At 47.5% G+C, this 26,468-nt stretch overlaps 2 protein-coding genes across 10 annotated transcripts in view; one reads left to right on the top strand and one right to left on the bottom strand.

Annotated features, from left to right (window-relative positions):
• The window catches only part of LOC142601226 (uncharacterized), a 409,261-nt gene that overhangs the window by 74,532 nt on the left and 308,261 nt on the right, over positions 1 to 26,468 (top strand). The gene's annotated exons all lie outside the window — the stretch shown is intronic.
• The window catches only part of MEIS1 (Meis homeobox 1), a 212,431-nt gene continuing 194,429 nt past the window's right edge, over positions 8,467 to 26,468 (bottom strand). For 4 of the 9 annotated variants that reach the window (XM_075749706.1, XM_075749707.1, XM_075749702.1 and 1 more), the window contains 3 exons: positions 14,282 to 14,344; positions 12,913 to 12,998; positions 8,467 to 10,047 (listed from right to left, as the gene is read on the bottom strand). In XM_075749706.1, coding sequence (XP_075605821.1) covers positions 9,764 to 10,047; positions 12,913 to 12,998; positions 14,282 to 14,344 — 433 coding nt within the window. In that variant the 3' untranslated portion in view covers positions 8,467 to 9,763. Of the gene's footprint in view, positions 10,048 to 12,548; positions 12,645 to 12,912; positions 13,003 to 14,281; positions 14,345 to 26,468 lie in introns of all 9 variants that reach the window. The other 5 variants (XM_075749709.1, XM_075749711.1, XM_075749710.1 and 2 more) reach the window with 3 other exon arrangements.

The raw sequence follows: 26,468 nt of genomic DNA, 5'->3' as shown, positions 1-26,468 counted from the left end.
ACCAGACCTGGAGTTAGGACTGAGAGGAGCAGATTCATTTTTACCTCTCTAGTGGATGCAAGAGTTAAAGCAGTTTAAACCTCCATTCCCCGCTAACTGGAATTGTTCTTTCTAAGCAAATGTATTTATTTTCTCTAGGCATCAGTCCTGCAAACCACCATTCAGGCGACTGGTCTGTTGACACATGAGGTTTAACAACTTTGCCTTCACACCCCAAGAATTACCGTTATCAAAAAAGCACAGTCTCTGACAGAAGTTACAGCTCACACAACATCTCAACATCTATTAGCGTTGCTAAAGCTAGATCCATTCCTAACTTTGCAAATGTTAAATAAACTGGGTTTACTTCTGTGAACTCGATCCGAGATAGTAGGAAAAATTTATTTAAATGTATAGTTGCTTGCATTGAATGTCACGTACAGACAGGACCTACATCTTCACAGTCTGGTTCTACCCTTGCAAACATGTTGCTGGAAAAAAAATTGGCTCCAGTGATTATGCATTACCTAGAAATTGAAATAGATTGAGTAGACTATAATAAATACACGCCAGCAAAAAATATAAAGAATGTGTGGGAATGCCTATACTTTATCTTAACATTTCTTAGTAAAATAACTTCCTTATGGTGTAATCAAAAATGGAAAGCCAGCACCTAACTAAATTAAGTGCCGCAAACATTAATAATGGTTAAAATTACCTTTCAATTTATTTTTATATTGGATGATCTTCAAAGTTGTAGGTTGAGAATTGCTGAAACCTTTTAGGAATTTGTTTCTCAAATCAGAATACTTCACAGAAGCAAACATTAGCTTGAATTTTTACATCTAAAAATCCTTAGTGAAAGAAAATAGATGCATCTAAAAAGAAAAAAAAAAAAAAGAACGAAAAACTTTAAAAGTTCCCCTGATAGTTACAGATGGTTTAATCTTTGGAACCTATTATGTGTTCATTTTCCCTTCAGCATTAATTATACATAATTACCACCACTTTACCCATACCCTTTCAAAAACGAAATCTGTTTACATTTTTCGCGTACGTTATATAAATGCACGATTTTTAATGCGGTCCTTCGAGAAACGGGGCTCCTCTTTACCCTCTGAAGGAGAAGGGGAGCCGGCGCGCGGCAAACCGGTTTTATTTAAGTTCCTTTAATATAGCTTAATTACTTTTAAACTCTGGAAACAATTAGGTTATCACCCTTTGAAGTGCGACAGACAAGTTGCCGTGCTGGGAGGAGAAGGCGCGGCGTTGCCCGCTGTTTGCGCGGCGCGCAGGGGCCGCGCAGGGGCCGCGCAGCCGCCAGGCGCGGGGGCGGGCGGGGGGCCGGCGGGGGGATGCGCTCGGCCGCGGCTGGCGGAGCTGGGAGCTGCCCGAGAGATGCCCGTCCTGCGGGGGAGAGCGGCTCAAGGCTGAAGGCTGGGGAAATCATAACTCACGTTCGGCTGGAAAGAGGGATTCTGGTTAAGGCTGAGAGCAGCGCTGATGCTGTAAAAGATTGAGGAGGATTGTTCGCACTTTTCAACCTTATAATTTTACCCTGCGCGCAAACCACGAAATTGTATGACTCTATTCTCCCTCTTTTGGGGGTTCTTTCCCCCCCTTCTTTCTATTTTTTTTTTCTCCTCTCTCTCCCCCGTCGCAGCTCACTGTCAGGTGGTTTGTTTTGTTTTGTTTTGGGGTTTGGTTTGTATTTTTTCCCCCTGCCGTGCAGGGATCCAGGCGCCCCGGAGCAGGAGCGCTGACTGTGGGGCTGACACCACGATCGCCCTGAGCAGGGGCGAGGGGGCGGCAGCGGGTGCGAGGGCACCCCGGGGCCGCTCCCCTGGCCGTTTCCCCTCGCAAGAGCCATTTCCCCCAAGGGCTTGGAGGGGGGGGGGGGGGTGGTGTCTGTCATTTATCCCCCACGCACCCCGTGGGGCGGCTGTTTTCCCCGTTGTTTCAGCTCGGTGCTCTCCTCCGCGGGTGCTCCGGCGAGGGAGAAAGCAGAGGGAGGGGGCACCCTCCCTCCCACACCCCGACCCCAAACCCTCCGCGCCCGGCACCGGCTCCTGTATTTGCATGTCATGTTTATAACCCGGTGGAAACCGAGACTGATATTTGTGGTCGGGAGAAGATGACTTTCACCTCTCCGGATCACTCTCTTAAATAAAAAAGAATTGACCAGCTATGGGCGTAAGCATTTATCTTGAGTTTGCGGTCATTATCTTTATTATATAGCCTCGGCAATAAATAAATCTGGTTGTTACTACCCCACAATAAAACTGTAGTATATAGGACACCTTACTATTACTTTCTTAACAATCTGCCAGCTCTTCACCTCTAAATCTTCCCTGTCTGCCCGCCGGCCCGCAAGCTCGCTCCCCGTCCGCAGGTGCGGAGGCTCCGCGCCGCTGCCTCCGCCCCTCCCGCCCTGCCGCTCCTTTCCCCTTTTCCCGCTGATTCCCCCCCAAAACCCCTGTCCCTCGGCCCCCGCAGGCGCCAGCCCTGCCCACGGGCTGCCTTCAGCCCCACCGTGCTCCGTGGGGGCATCCCCTGGGCGGGTGTCCGTCCGCGGGCATCCCCGCGAGGGGAATATCCCCTGGATGGGTGTCCCCTTGTGGGCATCCCCCAGGTTACTGTTCCCCCGTGGGTATCCCCCGGGTGCGTCTTCCCCGTGGACAGCCCCCAGGTGGGTGTCCCCCCATGGGTATCCCCGCCTCAGCACCCACGACCCCGTGGGGCGCATCCCCGACACATGGGACCCAATCCCTTTTGGGGATCACCCCCATACACCCCGCTAATACACCGCCCTCCGCCTTTCCACCTCCCCTCTCTGGTTCGTGGGGTGCGGGGGAAGGGGGATCCCACGGGGGATGCCCCTCTCTGCTCTGGGGCTGCTCCCTGACCACCCTCCCTTTTTTTTTGGGGGGGGGGGGAGGAGGCGGGAGTGGGGGACACACTGCCCCAAAAAGCTGAGGAAGGTAAGCATCACCGCTGCGCCAGGGAGCCCTCACCTCCGCTCCCTGCCTCTGTCTGCCTCTCCGGGTCCCGTGTGTTCCCCCCCATTCCATAGGTAAATGTCCACGCAATAATATTTATTTACAGTCAGGATGCTGCGCGTATGTTTCTTTTAATTGTATTTTACCAGGGTGATTCCTTCTTGCTTTTAAAACAAGCGGCTTGGAAAAATATTCCCATTTGGGGCGAGGGGTAAAGGAGAGGAAAAGGGAGGGGGAGCATTTTTATTTATACCTTTGACATTTAAAAGAGCATAATTAATTTGTCCTGCTTGCATTAACATTGTTGAGGAAGGTTTCAGAAAGCTAACCAGCAAAGGGAAGGGGGGGGAGGAAAAATAGAAGCTCGCCTAGAAAGCTTAGTATTTTTTTTTTTCTCTTTCAGATGTGTAATCAATCATTCGAGTAGGAGGCAGCAAAATTGTAAAGATTCGATAGATTAAAATGCAAATGAAAGGTAGAAAAAGAAACATTAACATGGCAATCAAAGATTTAATAATCGTAAATCACGGTGGGGTTTTTTTTGTTGCAGCTGCAGTTTGTGTGTTTTTTATGTTTTAATCATGTTCGTTCTATAAATAAATAATTTCTGAAACGAGACTAATTTTTCACTATTTTAACCGTGGGCTATGGCACTAAATATTTTTTTTTAAAAAGTATGGAACTCCAGATTGCAAACTATCAGACCAGAAAAGGGGGGGGGGGGGGAAATAGCTAAGTTGGATTAGTTCACATTTGAAATTTCAAGTGCAATGTCTTCGCCCCACTGCTTCGCACTGCCGACTGCTTCACTTTCCAATTGAAATCCTTATAAAGTTTATTTGGAAACGTGAATGTTTATGTAAAAGCAGACAACCGGCGTTTCTTTACAAGGCTAACAGTAGCGCCAACCCTGGAGAAAATACAGAAAGATAAAAATATATATTTATATAGGGGAAAGAACAGTATCACTTAGGCTGTAAATGTATTACTTCCAAACTAAAGCGTTGCTAAATTTCCAAGGGGAAGGCTGAGGAGGGGGAAACCTGGGTGGAAAGCTGGTCGATGCGGGGAAGGAGCTGGAGAGGATTTGCTGGCTCCCCTCGCTTTAGCGCTGCGCCTTAAAGGGAGGCTCCGGGGCTGCCTGGGGTGGCTGTGGCAAACTCAGCATCCTTCTGCCCTGGCTCACACAGGCTCGGCTTTGAGTCCCCCAAGTCCCGGCTTTGGGGCTGCACTAGCTCATCCTCTTGGAAAGTAGACGGGAAATAATTCTTTTAACTTTTGGGCGCTGCACATGGGAGTTCATTTTGTACGGCGAGGAGGGGGGGGGGAAAGGACTTAATCTTTACTTCGTTGGTAAGCTTTACTGAGCAGGGGGGAGAGAGAAGGGAGAGGGGAAGAAAACCCCGTTGGCTGCTCAGGTTTGGGGGGGTTCAGCAGCGCTGCCCTCTCTATAAAGCGCTCGGCGCCGCTTCGCCGCGGTGAAAAGAAACCGGTAAAAAACCAACTAAATGCGGGAAATGACCCGCGTTTCTGCGCCCTCCTCCTCCCCACCGAGGGGGCCTGTCCCCGTCCTGCCCCCCCCGAGCTCCCCCCGTGTCCCCCAGCAGCGCTCCCCGCCGCCGGGCCTTTCCCCGGGGCGGCCGCCCCTCCGCGCCGCGGGGCCCCGCGCATCCCCCGCGGTCGAGCTCCGCGGGGCAGCGGGGATGCTGCCGGGGAAGGAAGGACCCCCCGCGGAGGGGCCGCGGAGCCCCAGCGCAGAACCCCCCCTTTCCACACCGCCGTCCTCCAGGCAGGTATCCGGCCGAACGCTTTGGGATGGGGGGGGCGGAGAGAATTTACCGAGTGTTTTTTCCCACCCAAATCATATTAAACCCACTTTAATTTTTCCCTCGGTGGGGCTTTATTTTTTTTTTCTCTCCACACCCCCCCCCACACCCCCCCCCCCCAAATTGGGGTGTCCCAGAAAGACGGCCCCGCCCGGGAGATGCCCTTGCCCTGCACGCCGGCTGCCGGGGCCGCGCTCCGGGCGCTGCCCGGGACTTGTTGTCTGCCAGGCGGGGACCGGGGGGGGGGGTGTCCGGGGGGGGCCCCGCCGCCTCCCGCAGCCCCTGACCCCGGCATGCACGGCGCGGCTCCATTGATCATCCCGGCCCGCCACCCCCTCCCTTTATGAGATAATGCAATTACAAACATCAATAAGGAGCTGCGAGGGGAATCATTATGCGGTGACAGTGATAAATGACGGTGCAGAAATAGCATGCTTTTTTTTTTTTTTTTTCTAACAATCCAGGGGCTTTGGGGGCTGAGCACAGTCACCAAGGTAACAGATGACATCCAAAATGGCACCAAAGGAAAAAAAATGAACAGTCTTTCTTTCGCCTTTCACTCTTTTCCCCCTGCTCTTCCAAAAGAGTTAGTTGGGGCTTTAGAAGCAGCTGCCACACAGGCATGCAGTTATTTCCACACGCATTAAAGGGACGGGGAAGGTTTGCTGGCTGTCACACACAAAGCAGCAGCCCGGCCCGGAGTTGAGCAGCCACCTCCAGGCGGCACCTCGGTGGCAGCGGGAGCGCCCCGCCCCACGCGTGATCGCCTCCGCGCCGCGCACCGCCCGCCCCTGCCCGCGGCCGGGGGCAGCCGCCTCACCCCGGCGCTCGGAAAACGTTGCTTTGTTTTCATATATATATATATATTTATTTATTTATTTATCATCCCGGGCAGCGTAACAAGGTCAGGGGAGGAGGTAAATACCCCGCAGTTTTCCACGCGGGTTCAGGACACGCGGAGCGAGACCCCGGCAGCGGGGACTTTCCGCGCAACATGACCGGGAGTGGCAATATTCATCTCGTGTCCAAAAAGTGTCGCTTCTCAGCCCAAAAGTACCTGTGGCTGCGGGCGGCAAGGCCGGGCCGGCGGGGCAGGCATCCCCCACGCGACCCCCTCTGCCCGGCGCCCCGCTCAGCTTGGCTGGGATTTGCTGCCCTCCCCCCCCAAAAAAATCCCTCGTGGGCTGCAGGTGCCCACACCAGGTGCAGGGCAGGCCCCGCGTAGCGATGCGCGCAAATACCGCGCTGACGGGTCTGTCCCCCCCTTCCGGCCCGGGGGCGTGGGGGCGAGTAAGGCGTTGCGCCCGTTTTGCGCGGCACTGCGCGCACCCGACTCCGCGGGACGCTGCACCGGGGAGGGGGGCACAAAAAGAAAAGGGGACGCGGGAAATAGGAGCTGCTCAAAAAAAAAAAAAAAAAAAAAAAAAAGCTGCGTGGGGATAATATAATAGAGCCTCTCCGGGGGTTGCACAAACTTTGGGCCGGCGGCGCGCAATGCCCCCGGCGCTGCGCGGACGGCCGCGGAGCCCCCCCCCCCCCCCCCCCCCGCGGCACTCTCCCGAGCCCCCAAGAGATGGCAGTCGAAGCCGGCTTTCCTCCTCCTCCTCCTCTCCTCCTCCTCCTCCTCTTCCTCCTCCTCCTCCTGCTCCTCCGCGGCGGGCAGCGGCAGGACAGCGGGGCGGCGAGCCGCTCCCCCCCTCCCCTCTCCCCGCCGCCTGCTCCCAAACTCCGCCGCCCGCCCCCCGCGCAGCTCCGCGCAGCTCCGCGCAGCCCGGCGGGACGCGCAGCCCCCGGGGCCGGGGCGAGGCGGTGAGGCGCAGCCGGGCGGCCCCCCCCGGGCCCCCCCGGCGGCCTCCCCCGGTGCGGTGAAAGGAGGGTAGCTAGGAAACAGCGAGCGGCCCGAAAAGGCGGAATTTCCAACGTGTAAAATGTTCTTAACGGAGCCATTGAGAGAGTGCAATAAGGCGTGAGGGGGAACTAATCTCCCCATTTAAATGTTTGTGGCAATTTTATCTAAATGAATTTTAATGCTAAACGAGGGATAATTCCCTATTTGTAACCCGTTTACTTCTCTTTCCTGTGCCTCTGAAGCTGTCTAACATCATGCGATGAACAATAACAATAAAAATACTGTCAAGGCATATTCTTCATTTTGAATGTGTTATAATTACAGCTGATTAAATGTCTTGGGATATAATAGTGGGTTTAATTTGAAATCTGCCCCCTTCCTCCCCCCCCCCCCAAAAAAAAAAAAGGTCCGATGGAGGAAGCTCTGTGCCCCAGTTCTCTGCGGCTGCGAGGAGGAGGAGGAGGAGGAAGGGACGCGTGTGCCCTCGCATGCAAGAGGGCGGTTTGTTTTTGTCTTTCAAGAAACATTAAGGGGAAAAAAAAAAAAAACACAACACAGCAACAACAACAAAAAAATCCAAAAAGCAAAAAGCGAGCTCCGTTCATTCACGTTTTGGCAGAAAAGTGTCATTATTCCGGGCTCACAAAGAGCGAGCCGGGATGTGCAGCCTCTTTGGCGGCACAGCGGCCCTTTAAAAAAAAAAAAAAAAAAAAAAGGAAAAAAAGGGGGAAAACCCCCCTCAGAGTTACCAAAAAAAAAAAAAAAAAGGAAGGGGAGGAGATCCAAGCTGGAGGGGGGAGAGAACCCCACTTTGGTGCCTTGCTTAAATCAGAAAGGTCTGCGCTGCCTGCCCCAGCCCTGCCCAGCCCGCATCTTGCCCAGCCCTGCCTGCCCCCCTGCCTGCATCCTGCCTTAGCCCTGCCTGCACTCCTGCCCAGCCCTGCCCGCCCCCTCCCAGTCCCGGCCGCAGCCGGGGGGGGATCCCCCAGGGGGACCCCCGGGGCGGGGGGGACGCGGGCGGGGGCGGCCGGTGAGCGCCCGCCGGGCCGCTGCCCCCGCAGCATCCCCAGGACACGGGCCCGCCGGGGGGTGCCGGCCGGCTGGGAGGGGTGGGAGGGGGCCTAATTAAAATATTTGTGTATTTTTTCCTACCCCCGGGAGACTCTATTTTTTTATATATATAGCTGCGATTTTATTTAAAGAAAACGCGAAGGTATCGCAGCCTACCCGGGCCGTTCGGTGCTCTCTAACTCGCTGGCTGCGGTGCAGAAAGTACAGCTGGGCGAGGAAATTGGTTAATGAGGAGAGGACGGCCTGCACCAGCCTCCGCTCGCACAGGTCCAGCAGCTCCTCGCACCAGCACGCCACTTTTACTTACAAATTTGCATTGCTCCAGCAATGTTTTCCAAGTTTTATTTTCCTCCTTCCTTAATATGTTCGGTTCCAGAGAGGAATGTAGTATGTCAGTGGCTGAAATAATTTAAACTGCGTATTAGAACTGTAATTTGGTGGTGGTGGGGGTACTACTATTTACAAATTTCTGTCCAAAAATGCCCTATGATATTACATTTATTAACAGGCAACAGTTCCCATCCTGACAATTTACAGTGCAAGTTCCGAGAAAGTTTCTTTATGCAGCATAGCGTTACTTTTACATTCTTTAAATACGAAGCCAATATTTAAACAGCAAGTGACAGGTACATCTCCGGAGCTAGCTCAATTTTGTTGCTGCTCGGCTCCCAATTTGGGATAGAATGGCTACAAATACTGAGGGGGGGGCAGGAAACAAATTTTGCAAGCAGTGGAGTCACCATGACAAAAAATAATTTGTTTTTATTTTAGATTCAGATTTCATTACTGCACTCAAACTACTACAACTGGGCTTTGAGTTATTATACAATCCAAACTGTTTCAATCAGAAACTCTAAGACTCAGTGTGCAATGATTATTATTAATAATAATTAGCTCCTTGGTTTCTTGATAGAAAAAGGCTATCAACAAGCATTTGTTTAACCACAACAAAAGTATAATTAGCTTATCCCACTTAGTAAATCTGTATGCATGCCAACTCATACCAAACTGCTACTTTTACAAAAAATTGCAATAATACAGATCATTTTTCCAGTCCTTTTTGCACAAAATTTATTTACAATGTATACATAAATGCTCCATGATGGGACTATGGAAAAAAAAAAAAAATGCACACATGACCGATGTTTTGCCCAGAAAGAAAGTCAACATATTAAAAATAAATCTTCAGTCCATGTTTTGAGCTGCATAAAACAGGAAGTGATGTACAAGGTGGTGGTTGCTGCATGGGGACAAGGATGCTCTGATGTGACAATTAGGCTTCAAATACACTGCCTTTCCGTTTCCATGCTTCCTCCTACCAGTCTCCTTAAGACACTGCCTGCAACAGCTGATTAATCATTGTTGATGACTGCAGTTTTTCCCATCCTTCCCGATTTACATCTGTTCAGGCCAATTCAAATATGGTGAGTAAATGAATTAGACATGCAAATTCACGCCCCAGGCTAGAAAGAGAGAGAGGGAGAGAGAACTGGGAGAAAGGGACAGAAAGGGAAGAAAGACAGACGGAGAGAGGAGAGAGGAGAGAGGAGAGAGAGAGAGAGAGTGTGCATGGCTGAAATCCTAGGATAGAAGAAAGATTCTTCTGCCTGACATAGTTATTTTAATGCTCTAAAAATCCTGCAAATAAGCCCTTTCTGTCATTTGCAGGATAAGTGTAAGGCTTCTTTTTTTTTTAATGTAAGGAGGCTTCTGGAGGAAGTGAAGAGCTATGGAAACAACACACATAGTGTGGAAAAATTTCACATTTTTTTTAAAAAATCTATAAGAAACAACGTAATATGGATAACAGTATAATAGCATTTTACAATATTTCACTCTTTGTTCTCTTAATGTCTTATATAGGTATTTAGCATGTCCCCAGAAGTTGACTTCAGTTGGTGTTTTCCTGCTTTTCAGGGTCCCTGTGAAGAATCGGAACGTCCCTTGGTCCAAAGTTGACGCCAAGAACTCCATAGTCATTGCAGAAAGACAATGTTTGAAATCTACCGTCGCTGCAGACAACGCGTATTTCCCTTAAGCTACTGAGCATGAATGTCCATCACTTGTCCGCTCACTGCCGGCTCGCCGGTATGAAGCATTGTGGGGCTTGATGCTGACATGGGCATTCCAGGGTGGGGTGGTCCTCCATGCATCATCATCGCTGGGTGGTGAGGGTGTCCAGGAATGTAGGTATGCATGGGGGGGCCATGACGCAGCTGAGCAGGATGGGGGGGCATCTGGGGTGGGGTATAGCTTGGCTGTCCCATATTCATACCCATTGGACTACCCCGAGATACATAATCCCCTGGCATACTTTGCAGCCCTGCAGAGAGAAAGAGGCGGCGGTGAGTGGTAGGGACCAGCTACCGACATCGGGCCGTGAAGCTCCTCCACTTGGGCACGGGAAGGCCGGGCTCGAGCCAAAGGTGGGACACAGCGTCATGGACGCGCGAGTCCAGTTGCCTTTGTGGGATCCAAGCCTATGTATGGACTCACAACCATGGCAACGGGAACGATTCCCAGGTCAAAAAAACCCCCAAGAGCATTTCCCCCCCCCCCCCGCCAAATGCCGAGTTTCGGGAGGTAAAACCACTTTCTGCTTTTATGGTTGGAAACGTATGCGATGGAGATGCTTCCCATCTGGAAGCACGCTGGAGGCAGAGTCAGCCTGATGACGACTGGCATCACACGGGGTGGTGGCACCAAGCTGGGGAAGCCCTGTGAGGAGGGCTCTCAGGTGGGCTCCATCCCCCGTGGCCTTGCTCCAGCTACCCGCCTTCGTCACCCCACTTGTAAAAGCGTGCTGGGAATACAAGGCGGGGAATCCGCAGTAGTTAATGAGGGGCTTGGGAGGAGAGATGGGTTAAATCGGCGTCGAGGTTTATCAACAGTTATTTATTTAGCTCTCGAGCCCGATCACTTGGAATCTGTCCCACGTATTTGTGCCATTCAAACAGACGCTATACAGCAAGCACGTACATCGCTGAACAAAGGCCTCGTATGAAGCCGAAATTGATAGGATTACTAAGGACAATTGTTAAATCAAACCTGTATTTTTAAACACATTAAAAATATATATGTAATCAATAACAGTTATCAATTAATTCTTTCCCCTTGCTCACTTCTGTCCGAAAAAATCAGACGCGCAACTCAGTCAACCTTTCAGTGGGTTTGGGAGAACAATAAGAAAAAAATTGGACCTAAAACAATAAAACCTCCTGCTTTCCGTGGGCCTCTGCCTTCTGCTTGGATTGCTGTAGCTGATGGGAACTGACAGGTGTATTGTTTCGGAGAGCTATAAGCTCCATAATCATCAAGGGTGAAAGGCATACGCTATTGCTAAGTAGGTTCAATTGGCTTTAGTTCTAAGTAAGAGCGCGCTGTGAATGCGCCGAACACCTTGGAATCAGGTCTCAAGGCTCTAGCAATGAATAGCTGCTTAATCTAGCCTAAAGGAACAGTTTTGAACTAATGAAAATTGCTTATAAAATATACTGTACTCACAGCTCTTTAATCAAAAAAGATGATAATATTTTTTGTAATAACCTATTAATTTAATTGGTCATGAAGCATAAAATACATCATTTAAATTTAATTGACCCAGAAACTAAGAAACAATATTTAAATTAACTAAGCTAGAAATTTCCATGATGAGGTAATAAGGCTGTTGCATTCCCAAGCTCCGAGGAATGTTTTCACAGCTAATTGTTAAAACTTAGTTTTGACTCGCGCCCAGAGAAGATGACTATGAAATACGCTTGGCCTGGGTAACTTCAAGCCCTACGTTAATATAGGCTGGGGCACAACAAGGATGCCGAAATAACTGCTTTTAACTCCGGAAAGAGAGCGAGAGGAACAGAATCAGGCTCCATTTAAACGTGGTGCCAGTGCCTCGGTGTTTCAAACTGCTTTACTCTTTTTTTTTAAAAAAAACCAAAACAACAAAATTTTGTATAATGTATTTTCCCCTATAAAAAGACAAGAGGGGAAAAAAAAAAAAAAACTGGGACAGTTTTTCTAGGCTTTCTTCACGAGGCCTGCCACTGAAGATTGCATTAATGATCTCTATTTTTGTATACTGAATAAGTCAAATCCATTTGTCACACTGCAAGTGATGGCATACTTAATTTGGATATAGTCAATTAGCCTGGGCTAAGCTCCATAGCCTGCTGCGCACACCTCTATTTTGTATTCTCTCTTTTTCCTTTGCCACACGTAATCCCATTATGACGGACAGACAAAGAGAAATAAACTTGAAAAAAAAAAAAAAATCAAAGTTTCGCCCATCGCTTTCCAAAACGCAACTAAGTGAAGCCGCCGTTTATTTTTACTTTTTTTTTACCTATGAGAAGTCTCTGTTTGGCTTTTTTGGTGTCTTGCAGGTTAGCGGGAGAAATGTAACTCATGCATCAACTGCGGTTAGACAGATTTATGACACTTTGGGGACATGCTCTTTCCTCTCCCTGCGCTGCTGCAGACCGCTTACATTTTGCAAATCAGTCTGTTGCCAAGACGACGGGCTCCCCCACCTCCCCGGCTGCTTCTTGTTTTGTCATGTGCTCGGGGATGGATAATAGCATCAATGTATGGCGGCGTCAATGTACGGCGGCGTCAATGTACGGCGCGCGCGCGCACGGGGGGTTTGGGAGCTTGGAAAGCTTGCGCTGAACCAGAGGGACAGAAACCCGAAGGAGCCCAGGCGTAGGATGGATGGATGGAAAGGAAGGAACAAGCATGAGGCTATGGGCAGGGAGAACATAGGGAAATGCAAGGAGACAAATATCCCTAGGACAAAGTGAGAACAAAGACCCCGTTTGTACTTACTTCCCCCTGGCTTTGCCATTGGTTACCTAGGTGAAGGTTACATGTAGTGCCACTGCCCCTCCATGCCCATATTCATGCCCATTCCACTCATAGGTCCTAGAGGGAGATAAAAATCCAAGAAGATGCCAGAGAATGAGCAAAGTCAACAGATAGTGCCAAAAGCCCCTTTCCAAAACACAGCACGGCAGGGGGTCCAGGACCGCTCGAGTGAGAAGATGCCTGGTTTCCCTCGGCGGTGTTGAAGGCAGGCAGAAGACAGGCGAGGCAAGGCAGGCAGCTGAGACGGCGGAGGGCGGAGGTGCGGTTACCTGCGGTGGCACGACCAAGGTCACCCATGGGTGGGGGACACTCCCCCGGGGCTTACCTGGCGCTCGGATGCCCATGTGCTGCTGGCCATCCATCACGAAACCTCCCATCGGCTGCCCGTCGGGGTTATAGGGTGTTCCTTGACTTACTGGAAAAGCACAGAATATTGCTTTTTAGTGACTGCCAAAAGGGTCACCCCTTCTCATGGCGTCAAGACACGAACCCCCCCCCCTGCCGGACTGCGTGAGATGGCTATCGATGCTGGCACTAAAAAGAGGGAAAAAAGTCTCCTGTTCAAATTTAGCGGCTGGGCTAACAAGCTTGCTTAGTTTTGGCTTAATTTCCTACTGCGAGTTTGGAAATGAAGTTAGCGATCCGAAATCTCAAGACACGAGGAGCCCCGGCTCCAGCTGCTGCCGCTGCTGACGTCAATGCAAAGACCTGTATGGGAGCTGGATTTTATGGCTGGAATAGTCACACTGAAATCGCAGTGTGTTAAATTACGCCCGTGTGCCTTTCTAAGAGCAGGATCTGAACACGTCCGTGCCAGATATTTACCTCTAATGACAAAATAATCGAATGTACTTGAAGAGGAAGCGTGGCCCAAAGGCATCTTGCACAATGATGGATTTGGATAGTTTGGCAGCGAGACTTGGAAAACAAAACCAACTGAGAGTAATGGGCTATATTCCTCGATAGTAAATACCCACACAGAGCTGTGAGCCAAAACCCCAGACAGAACCAACATGATAAAACTTCAGATTTAAAAAAAATATATATAAAAATAAATCCCCCTGAAGTAAAACCCAAACACTCAGCAATCCCAAAAGACAGCTACTAAAAAGAAGAGACAACAGACAAAAGGACCCTATACAAGTACCACTATACCTGAACTCGAGGTTTTAACTGTACATTAAAAGCCGGCTTCAGAAGTAAGCTGCCTTGGGTTATTAAAGCACATAAAGCTCTACCTCATTGAATGTCTTTGAACTTTACTGAGTCCCACAAGCGATTCTGACCCCTTTGCCCTTTTGACAGGTAATAAAGTTTACAGCAATTCCACACCAAGCCATGCACCAGGGAGTGGTCACAGGAGCAGAAAGAGCTGGGAAGGAAAACTCAAACAACTACTAAAAAAAAAAAAGAAAATAACTTTAATTCCGAACGTGTACGGAAAGTCCGGTCACGAAGCGGATCATTTGAGGTGTTTTTTTTTTTTTTTTTAATTTTCAATGTCTTTTTTTCCCCAAAATATTTTCATCATGTTAAAATGATTAGGGTTTTAATGAAACAAAGCTGGTTGTATTTTAATTGTCAATCACTCCCAGCATTCATTTCTCATTTATTTACCAGGTAATGGACCTCCCGGTGAATGGCTTGAGGATGGTTTTCGCCTGCGTGACTTGAATACAGTTACTATTGGGGACTTGCCTGCTCGATTGGACTGGTCTATCATGGGCTGAACTATTCTTCTTCTAGCATTAATAAACCTGCAACAAAAAAAAAAGAGGAAAGCAAACGGTTATGGAAGGGACGACTTCCACCCATCCCCAAGCCCTCTCACCCTGCCACGGCGCTCTCCATCGGGCTGAGCATGGATGCAAATACTGCAAAACCTCTAACCCCGATGACCTTTGAGAGTACGAGCTTGGGGTTTCCGAGCTGATTTATGTTTGCCTGCTTTTTACCACAGTCGGACACTTCCATTTCATCTTTTCATGGGGGAATTAGCTGAGTTTTCAGGAAACAATACCAGCAACGCTTTTCTCAATTCAGAAAGGGGCACAAAAAAAAAAAAACCCACGGGTGAAGCCGGCGAGATGCTCGTGAGGGCATCTGCTACCTCCCCCTCATTAGTGCCATTTCTGCCTTATGTCCTCCGAATTCTTTTTTTCCAATTTTTTTTTATCAAAACCTGCCCCTACCTCTTGCAAACCTAATTCCCTTTTAATGCCCACTATTAAGATAATGAACTGTGATGGCAGAACCCCATCAAATGAGGGAACGTCTGGAGTTTTATCACCGCTAAGTCACACTGCTGGGGACTTCAGAGCCGTGCATTCCTCCTAGCCATTTCTTGGTGGGCTTTTTCCCCCCCTCTCTCTTTATGCAAAGTCTGAGGGGTCAAGGCGAGGTCATAGCTTTACAGTAATTGAATTTATAATCCTGTTTTCTCCAGCTAGGCCTGACCATTTACAGCAAACATCTTGTTAAACTGTAATTACTGGACTACTGAAAATTCCCCCCGAACAATGAAAAGCAGATCTTTGGAAATAAAAAAAAAAAAAAAAAAAAAAAAAAAAGGTACAGTCTTTTTTAAAAATAGCCATCTGCAACCGTACTCCATGCATTTTTGCAGCTCTTCGCCTCAGTTAGTCTTGCTATGCTTATTTGGAAAAGGAATATTCAAAGCAATTTGGAGCGAAACAGAAGAAGAAGAGGGATCACATGTGCCCCGGTCTCCTCTGCGGGCAGTCCTCGTGGCGCTAAAATCAGGAGGGTCGAAACCATGGCTGGGAACCTGTCTGAAGAGCCTCGGAAGAACTTCTCTTGCGGTTTTGCTCATCAGAGAGCTTAGTTAAAAACCATTTGGAAAACATCTCCATCGAGATTTAATCACAGCAAAGCCTCATAACCAGACTTTACACGCTTTACGAGAGAGAAAACGAATAATAAAAATGTGTATTCGACAATATTTACTAGTGAAGGAAGAAGCGTGAGCATAAGTAAAACCACACCACACTTGCAAAACGCAATGGGAAAGTCTACAAAGGGCTACTTGGTGCTTGTTTTCATTGCCTTTGCTTGGGGTGGCTTAGCAGGAGCTCTCCTACCGCAGAGACAAAGCCACCAGGACCTTCCCGTGGGAATCAGCTCTGCCCACCCATTCCCTTACACCGGCAGGGAGAAGAATCACAAACCAGCACCCCATGCTGTTTGGTTTTGCCCTCATCAAAGACCAGCACAGCGATTTCGCTCTCCTCCTATCTCCCGTCCTTGGCTGACTCCCATTACCCAAACTCTCACAAAAATTAATCAAGATGTTGAGTCCTCATCAAACCTGTCTTGACAAAATGGGCTCAAAGGTACCAATTCCGGGTACCGATCTGGAAACCTTACACCTGAACTAGGTCACGTTATGTCAGCAACAGTATTGGATCAATTTTTGTACACATTTCCAATAAAAAAAACAATCCTCAACTCCAGCAAACGGTGTTGCAAATCAGTTTATCATTATCTTGTACAAACCATGAAAATTAGAATCATGTGAGCAGAAGGTTAGACTAATTCTCCTTTCTCATTATAAGCACAGGTGTAGCACAAACATCATGTGAAATAAGCAATTAAAAAAAATCTGCTTTTTTTCCCCCATTAGCTGCCTTAGCTCCATGACCAATTAGAAAATTGTTTAATATCTGTAATCTGCATTTGCAGAAAGCAATTTTCGCAGTAACTCTCCTAAGTAAAACAACAACACAAAGCCCCGGTGCCACAGCCATTTCTTTCTGCAAGCCTGGCAGGCTCTTGCTGTGTTTACTCCATCCTCCTGCCTGATTGCCAGGCTCTGCTACCATGGCAGGTTTTTGGTAGCCATGAGATAGGCTGATCACCAAAACCTTCATTTGCCAAAAGCTTTTACCCCAAAGAAACCCTGAGCAACATTAAGCACGCACACCCCAACTTCACAACCTTCTCTTCCTTCTCCTCCAAACTACAAACGAAGGAGGGAGGGTGTCTCATAATAATGAACTATATAGCTAGAGTAATAAACTATATAGCTAGAATTTACCAATAATTATCCACAAGACGTACCTACAGTAAAACACATTCTCACCTGTTTGCCCCACGCTATCGCTTGGGATATCTGCTTTAAGAACATTTTACACACAGGTAGTTAACAGTTATCTTCTTCCTACGCATTCGTATGAGTATTTTCTATAAGTAGCAATTCTGCCAAACAGCGCAGTGTTTGGATGTCTTCGGGGGAAATTCAGACACAAGAACATTTTCCTTCTGGGCAAAGTAATAAAATGACATTCTCGCTCCTCCCACTAGAAGTCAAACGGAGGTCAGCTCCCCATCCTTGTATCTGTTTAAATAAACTGGTCCAGCTGTTTGTTTCCAGGATGCCCTTTAACCTTCTGTCCCATCCTCCCTGCCTTTGTAAAAGAACGCTTTACTTTGCATTATAGTAGACTCCAAACCACTATGCATTTAAAAAAAAAAAAAAGAAGAAGAAGAAAGTATTCACTTTCAAGTTTCTTCCTGCATCCCAAACCTGGAATTCGTAAGAACCCATCAGATTAAAACTATTAATGTGGCTTGCCTTGAGAGAGCATAATGCAGTACTGTTATGTTTATAAATCACATCTGAGAAATCTTTGCAAGCAAAATTGCAAATTAGCTGTCGCTGCAGAAACATACAGGCATGGGGATAATTTCTTCAAACTCTCTGGTTTTTTTTCTGTGATAGAAGGGCCAAGATCTTTTGATCACTCTTTGAATTTCCAAAGCACCAGGCTGACGTAACACCAGCAAAAATGATGGAACAGAAAAGCTAATAGGAAAAATCTCGCTGCCCCTCTTCCCATGTGTTCACATTCACCTATCTTAAGAGAAAGAAACCTTAAATCACTTAATCTTTAAAAGTTCAGAGGAATCAAGACCTAAAAAAGATATTTGTGTATTAAGTGCAACTCAAATGGAGCATTCTCAAAATACGACTCGGCATAAAACTTAAGTTAATGATTAAGACAGCCGCATAACCTTACTCATGTGAGTAAAGACCTGCACAGGCTCCAAGACTTGCCGGAAGTATTTTTCCCCATGCCAGTGCTCTATCCATCGGTACCTTTGCTCCGATGTGGAAGGGGTTTTTTGGTTTGGATATTTCCCCCCAAAAAGTGAAACCAATAGCAGCACAAACAGCGTGAGATCCCTCAGTGTACAAGTTGTACCCATCTCCCCAACCAAGGAGAGCTGAGGACTCTGCAAAACAGTGCTTTGCGTTGCTTTTTTTTTTTTTCCTTTTTTTTTTTTAAAACTTGCAAGGGAAGGATCTGGCATGGAGGAAACATTTGAACAGTTGGGCAAACACAGAAGTTTAAAGTATTTATTATGTTTTCGAGTTAACTTTTCCTTGCCCTTATGGATACATGAGATTGCGCTTTCCGCTGTGTCCCAAAAAGCAAGAAAAACCCAGCTATTCCACCTGCAAAACCCTTAAGAGAAGTAGGAAACCCTCCTTTATCCAATTTGCATTTTAGTAGGATGTTTTCTCTTAGGCTTCTCGCCCGGGGTCTGTCTCCAGAGGTGACTGGCAGTCTCCCCGGTTGGTGCGTCCCCGGTCCCACGGGTGAGATCCAGCCCCGGCCCCGGGGACGCAGCAATCTGCCTCTGCACTCTGACCTTCAGCTTGGCCGCCCTCGCTGCCACGCACAAGTTTTGTTTCTTCTCAGCGAGGGGCGGCATGGCTGGTGATGACAAAAGACTTATTTTAGTTGGAAATTGGCTACAATAATAGCAGCCAGAGAGCAAGGATTTTCGGAGGGTCACCAAACCCTCCAAAAGGCACAGTTTGCTGAGGCTCAGGTTACAGCCCGAGTGACATTTTCCGCACAGATCTGGTCTTTCTCCCTTCCCCTTGTATTTCACTTCTGTTGAGTGAATAAAACAAGACCTTCCTCCGCTGTCATGAATTTCCAAAGTCACCTTTGCTCAAGAATCGACAGAGCGATTGTGGGGACTTCCAATTTGCAGTCTTTGAATGAAATTTTCCAGGACCAGCTGTCTGAAAAGCGATGCTGAGACTTAGCGGTATATTGAATTTTTCTCTCCCCGCAGCCCTCCCATATGAGGAGAGTTTCACACCGTTACTAACTGTTGATACTTGGGAGTTGCAGGCTGCTCCTTCTCAATATTGTCCCAAAGTGCCGCACGCCAGAAGTCTGTGCATCACTAGCAGTGCCAAGAAATTCCCGAAAATCTCTGCCTCATTTTCTCCTTGAGCTCCTTCTAGCAAAACAGGCGTAAGGACGATGAGAAAGCGCACAGTACCTACAAAGCCCACTGCTAAAATGTCTCTTGCCCTGAAAAAACAGTATCCCCCTTGACAACAAACAATCATCGTTTTTATAACAGATGCCAAAGTAACCGGAGCCCTTCACACCGGCAAATAATTCACTTGTAAAACCAGCCATACTCCTTGCTGCATACTGGGATCCTTCATTTACAGAGCAGCAAAACAACCTTCTCTATTCAGCACTTAATTCCTCAACGCTTAACAGGTTTATCTCTGATAAAAACAATTTAAATGGAAAGTGTGCTATAAACCAGGATTATTACACTTCAGTAACTGCTTTATTCCTTATTTTAACATATTTTCATTTTTTCCTGTGTATTTGTTTTCCAGAGCTTTTTAAAGGAGTCAGTTAAAGAAAAGGAAAAAAAAAACACTCAGAAATTATTTCACCGAATACTTTCAAAGATTTTAAAAACAGCCTTAAAAATAGCAAGCTCCTTCTGTAATTATGAACAGAAAAAATAACTGCAGACTTTTGAATGGTAATCACATCTCCCCATCCCTAAAATGAGAAATAGATGTTAAAAGAGCGCTCACTGCCGTTATTAGAAAGTTCTGATCCTGAAGTCAGTTAGTGAGCTTAATGACCCATAACTACCAGTCATTAGCAATCCATGCTCTCTGTACTCCCTTTATTTGTAAAGAAAAAAAAAAAATCCAAGACACTTGAGAAACTTTGTTCAATTTAAAGTCAAACCGTATGAAGTCATGTTTGGCAACTTTTCTTGGTTTCTCCTCCTCCTCCGAACCGAAGACGGTTCAGGACTGCAATACATCATTTACAACACTAAATGGAGGTAGGGAGGGAAGAGAGTACATGCGTTGCTAACCGCCCACTCCAGACACGTAATATTGGAATATACTCCAAACGCAGCGGGTCCATCCATCAGGAGAACCAGGAAGGTCTCCTGAAAGCTCTCCTCTCCCTCCCTCTTCTGCTGGCAGCACCAGGGACTGTATATAGGGCTGGGGGTGTCGCAAGACAATATTGAAGAGCGAACAAATAAAATACTATGCAAAAACTAGTGATGAAAAACCACTAATTAGCTGACAAATTTGATGTAAAGCACTAATGAAAGCCATGTGTGGTTCTGCAATTTAGTTTTAAAAATAGCTTCTGACTTCAAGCATTACTATGTGACCCCACCGATGGATTCATGTTGTGCATTCAAAAACGTTGCTCTAAAGCGGGAGAGTGCTATTGAATCTCTCGCAAGCCAATTCTGCTAATGTAGCGAGCATATCGAGTGCAAAAATAGAAAGCAGAGAGATGGGAGCAGGTATGTGCTCCTTGTAAGAGAGCTGGCTCTGCCCTACATTCGGCCAGCCCAACACGCGCCAGCTCTACCTTTGGCCATCTCCTGTCCTTGCTCTCCTCCCAAGCCCTTCAGCCCTGCTTCCCCTCCTGCTCCATACCATGCTTGCTTTCTTCTCAAATTGCCATGGGATGCATCCTGCCTCCGAATAAACAGACCGGGTTTGGGGGAGCACCTTGCCACCAGCCCTATGGGACACCAGGTTACTGCCTCGAGGTGGCAGCGAGCCCGGCGGTGGCTCATGCTCTCAGTGCAGAAGGGAGGGCTGATGGCTTTCCATCAAGGTAAGACCCACAAACGCCTGGCTCTGCTCTTCCCTTGGCTCAAACACTCCCCCAGCCCCATCTCTGCACAGGGCTCGTGGCTGGTGGCTGCTTGATGGGTCTCTCTAGAAGTAAGCTGGGCAGGAAACACTCTTCCCACCTTGCAAAATTTTCCTTGTTCCCCAGTAGGATGGAGCTAAAGGCTATTTGTATTTATTTAGCTAGTTCTGAATGAAAAACAAGGGAGGGACTCGCTAGAGAGGAGTGAAGAGCCAATGTGCCCACAGAAGGGCTCCCTGGAGATGCTCCCTGCTCTGCCCATTTTCAGTGCCCTCCCATCTCACAGGCGAAACTGCTGTTGGCCTTTCTGGTACGCTCTCCTCCTCCTCCCCTCCCATCCACAAATCTCACTCAGTCCTCCAAAAAGCTCGGCTGACATGGAAAGTTTCTGGTGAAAATCCGGGTCCGGCGTCTCCCCATTGATGCCAGGGAGCCAGAGCAGAGGCCGTGCTGCGTGTCTCGGCTGCACCGGGGAGGGCTCGCAGCAACCTCATTCCCTGACACCGCAACTCCCTCGGGGTGCAAAGCAGATGTAAACTCGCCCTCGGCAGCCAGATGATGTAAGGGGAAATCTTTACATGGCAAAGCGCCAGCGGAGCTGACCTCCTGTCTCTTCCCTGCTCCCAAATCCCAGCGCAGCTGTACTCTGCTGATCTCCGTGTGCCACAATTAGCCTTGAAGGAATATGGCAAGGATTCATCTAGTAGAGCAGCACTAAGGCTGCTCTAGCTCCTGCCCGGGACAGCACTGGACCCCATACAGCACTGCAGTTGCGTACACAACACGCTACTAGCCAAAATCCTGCCTCCCACAAAAATGCTCCCCCTGCCCAAGGACTGATGCTGCCTGGGTTCTGTTCCACTGTGGATTTGGAGAGCGATTCGTCTCAGCACCATATAGTGCACTGTCTTTGCTGGGATAGAGATGTATGTGCTTCAAGGTGCAGACGGTGCCACAAACCCCAGGAGCTCCCAAACGCTTGCGGCAGAGGGTGCACAGGGTCTCTGCAAGCTTTGAGAGCAGCCCAGACTGTGATGCACATCTCCCAGCTTGGGGTTTTCTCCCAGCTCTGAGGGGATTCTGAACCTCAGCTTTTCCATCTGAACCTTCAGGTGAGCACGTCTGGATTCCGTAGGCGGCTTGTCTTTGGCAGATCATTTCAAACCAACAACCTGAGTCTTGCCTGATGGCATGGATTATGCTGGGAATGGTGAGAACTGACAGCAAAATACTGGCTACTACACTGAAAACACTCCTTTCTCTTCCAGCAACTTCCTTGTGCTCTGTCAATTCAGCATAACCTCTTATTTAAGGGAATGTACTGTTTGAGAGGTGCCTGCACGATCCCCAAGCTTTCTCCTGCCACACAAGTGTTCTAAACACAGGGGTTCCTCCTTTGAGATCCAAGGCTTTTTCCATACATCAAGTTGGGAGCCTTGTCCAAACAGCTTTTCCCTGTTCACTCCTACCTATAATGGATATGGCGTGGGAGCTGGAAGCTGTGCCCGGTCCTCCAGTCCAAGCAAAAGCAGAGATGCTGCTCCCACATCTGGCTGCTGGTTTAGGAAATGCTCTGTCTGTGCTCCTGGACGGATCTCCTCACCCTCCTCATCTACAGAAGGCCACTTAAGGAGTACTGAGTAAGTCTCTGTACCCAGAAACCCCCCACCAGCTCCTCCAGCCTGTGGGACAAGGACAAGCAAACTCAGGGTGGCCAAATCAAAATCCCTGACAAGTATCCTTGGGGGAAAACACCCCTGGAGCCCCCAAAGAGAAAACATAATGAACCCTTATATGGGGGACCTGTGATTCGTACACGAAATACTCTTTGACATCGCTCTGGTCTATACCCCAAGACATTGGCTCAGGGCAGAGGAGGGAAGCTGTGATTCCTGTGGTTGCATCCTCCACACCGCTACCGAGACAACACACACGAGCACGTTGGTGTATTTCGTGTGATGTGGGGATCTGTAAAACTGGTTTGAAATTTTTTTTTCCTTATTTTTTTTCCCCAGAAACCACAAAAGATACAACTCTGAGTCACAGCCAACCTGAAAAACAGCCCCACACTTCTGGACGAACTTCCCCCCAAGACATCCTACTTCAAAACATTGTTTTCTAACCACTACTAATAACCTACTTTGTAATCTACTTTATCTAAACATAATTTCCCATTAAGTGAAGTAATTCATTTTGCTTATAATCCTACTCCTGACAGCATTTTATTCAGGGCAGGAGAAGAGACATCCTCAGAAAACAATGCAAACAAAACACACACGGGGAGGTCAGAGGAATGTCAAAGATAAAAAGAATTTGTGAGACCACGGGACATAGAAAGGTTAGGGATCAGCCCCCCAGACGATATAAACCACCTTTATAAACCAGGTGAGAAGTCAGACATCTCTGGGATAAATCTGAATTAAAAAGGAGCGATAGTTATTGCACTTTATCATTAGCCAAAAAAGGCACAAGGACTACAGTGCCTGGGCAGGGGAAAAAAAATAATAACCCATGAAACTGTTACATGACCTAGATTTCGTTGAAGAACTGCGGAAGTAATATTTTTTCAGCAGCATCTGCTGCTGTTTCTTTTCTTTTTCAAAAGTAAAATAAAAGGCAGAAGCCTCGTTAGCACTAATGCTGCTATAGCCAGCCACACATCATTTACACCGAAATCATTACAGGGCAGGCAGGGCAAAACGCACGCCCTCGAAAGCACGTCCTCGCCCTGCGCCTCTGGCTGTGTTTCATTTTTTGAGAAAACTGTTTTAGCCAAGAAGGAGGCAAAATTTGTCCCATTTTTTAATATTTCAGGCGGACTTTTTAACCACGCGGTTTGTTTCATGCAGGTGCAGCCCGGAGCTAGCGCCTGATGTAAGTGCGAGAGAGGGTCTCTGAGGGCACCTTTCTCCGCGCGTTGGTGTTTCAGTTCGCAACGGTTAATCGCTCCACACCAACCTCAGCAACTGTTGACACAAAATAGGTGGAGATCAGGTCTGTGCAAGCACAAAATACCAGAAAGGCAAACTATATGTAAACACACTTCAGATAGCTATGACAAGAATAGACCAAAACCTGACTTGCAAAGCAATGACAAACAATTACTCTCTCTTCTCTCTTTTTTTTTTTTAATATCTTGAGGGTGTATTTATTTATTTATTTATTTAGTGAGGGTATTTTTTCCTGACAGAAGCATCTCTCCTACTAAAGAGAAACCAAGCCGTGAGAATTGTATTTACAGAAGACAGCGCAGAGCCCTCCCCTTGCAATTCCATGATACAATAGTGTCCTGGATGGGGTTTTTTAGAGCCAAACTCTTGTTTTGAGTCAATGCACACCTGAATCTCAGTCTTTTTAAATAAAAAGTAGCAACCAAAGCCTTCTGACCCCTACCCTGATCCTGCAGAGCAAAGCTAGGGCAGGAGCAGAGAAAAGAGCAAGCGGTGAATGTTTGCACTACGCCGTTTCATCTTATTTCCCTGACACCTGACAGCGCATTCGTTACAGAATATTAATGCACCAACTACAAAAAGTTTGGCAGGTACAAAAACACCCCAGAAAAGGATGGAAGTCCAAAAGGAAAACAGGATTTTTTTGGTCTATGTATTAACTTCTCAAGCGCCAAGCGCCTTTCGTTAGACAAGATTATTGGCAGGTAAACTCTGCACCATATGATGCTCTGCGGTGGGAACCGACCTTTCTCCCTCTCAAAAAAGCATCTGTGTGAATAAACTAACACCAGTTATTTTATTCGCTGAATGCTCAGGGCACCACTAATTAGTTTCTTAGTTTGTGCAAAATGATTCCACGTTTGTTCTCGAGATAAATGGTGTTTCCTCTGCTGGTTTTGCCCAGCCTGAATCCAGGGGCTGTTAGAGCAATGGTTAGGGGAAACATCCTCCCCTGGTGCTTCTGGATGTCATGACCCCTGTTTTGGGGAGGTTTGGGGTATGCGGAGACTGTCAGGGTCTATCAGCTCTCCAGAGAGAACACCCTTCCTCTGCTCCACCTGAAATCCTGGAGACCAAGGCAAGAATTTCCCCAAAAAACCTCTTTATCCACCTCCTCACGAGCATCTGCCCCCTCTGGAAAAACACTCGTGTTTCGTGCCAAAACTTATCATTGCTCCTTAAACCCGCACACCGAAGCCAAATCCCGCACGTTTAAACTACCAGGCTGGTTTTTTTAAATGGCTTTACTGAACTAAAAAAAATACCAGCCTAAAATCCAGTGACACGACAGTACCTGATGGCTCTAAATTCACAACTCTTCCCCCTGCAAGCTATTTGCTCAGCTTTTCTAATAATACCTTGGCTGCCTGGCAGCTCTCCAGGGCTGTCTAAGGCAATATGCAAGCTAAACATTTTTTCGTCTGATTTCAATATTTTCTTATGAGTAACTATACAGGATTTTACCTAGTGAGTATTCCTGATTGCTGTAATTTAAGAACAGAGAAATAGACTACAGATGTAATATTATTATTACAATTGGCATTCAAGGTGAAAGGCATAACAATTAGCTAAGACTTAGTGAAAACATAAATGTAAAAATCTGCTTGAAAAGCCCGGCACATGGTACGTTTAGAACAGCTAATTTACTGCACATATTCCGAATTGCTCAAATGGTATAACAATTCACCCAGTGAGCTCCTTTTTTTTTAATAGTTTTCTTGGGGTTTTGTGGGGGGAGGGGGGTTGTGGGGGGTGATTTTCACATCACGAACACCTACTGTCTTACTTTACTCTAGAATAACACCATGTATTCATTAAACCTGAAACATATATTCTTTCTTATTTCTATTTTTTCCTGCTTTCACATGTATTCCCATTAACAAAACAGTGTTTAAATAACATCTGTACACGTATTCTTGAATCACATAAAGAAGAAAAGTAAATAGTTTCCTGAATCTGATGGTTAAGTTTGTATTGCTGAAGTTGAGAGGATAATTTGTGAATGTTTTAACATTTACAAGTAAATAAGTACTTGTATTTACTGTATCTGATTACTGAGAAAAGTATTTGTTATGTTCTTACACAGATTCAAATTGCATCTTGACCTTTTCTCATTTAATCTGTTTACTGCAACAAAAGCAGTAATAGATACATCTGAAAACAAGCAGATATTTTACTCGCCCGGGACTAAAAACCCCTGTGTGACGTACTCTGCAAAGTGGCAAACCGAATAGCTTGCCTATTTATTGTAGCCCGTGATTTGGTAGGCAGTGGGGGTGAAAATCCACCCCTGCGTATAGGACCAGCACCTGCTTTTGCTATGCTCCCTCCCTGCCAGCCTCCTCCCCCACTTATGCCCTAAAAATAGTGCTTAAGTGGGACTAAAGTGGTGCGCTGGTCATGTGCTGGCCTTTCGCTCGGGGTGAGTATCACCCTTAGCAAAGGAATTGAGTGAAGCTGATGTCTATGCTCGATGCCCAGCCCCATGAGAGAGCCTTTCCATGCCCTTCAAGGGGCTGATGTGGGGCTCAACAGATGGGAATCAGAGGACAACATTATCACTTGGATTTGGGGGTGTTTGGGATGTGCTTTAGATGCACTGAACCCCAGGAATGCTATGATAAAAAAATCACAGCGGGAAAACAGCCTCGGACTGTTTTCCAAGAGGTGGCAGGGCGGAGAGCCATGCAGTCACTCCTCCTTCCCTTGCATGTCTGAGGAGGGCTGGGCAGGGGCTTTCTGCATCTGCCCCATCAGCATCTGTCCCCATCTGTATATCCTCCCCATCCACCCCATCAGCATCCCCCCATCTGCATCCCTCCATCTGCATCTCCCATCTGCCCCATCAGCATCTTCTCCCATACTCCCCATCTGCATCTCCCAATCTGCATCCTGCCCACCTGCCCCATCTGCACCCCCCCATCTGCTCCACCCGACACCCT

The sequence above is a fragment of the Balearica regulorum genome, chromosome 3, assembly GCF_011004875.1.
Source record: "Balearica regulorum gibbericeps isolate bBalReg1 chromosome 3, bBalReg1.pri, whole genome shotgun sequence".
Taxonomy (NCBI): Eukaryota; Metazoa; Chordata; class Aves; order Gruiformes; family Gruidae; genus Balearica; species Balearica regulorum.
The sequence above is the reverse complement of the archived record's forward strand: the minus strand, read 5'-3'. Positions and strand labels throughout refer to the sequence as shown.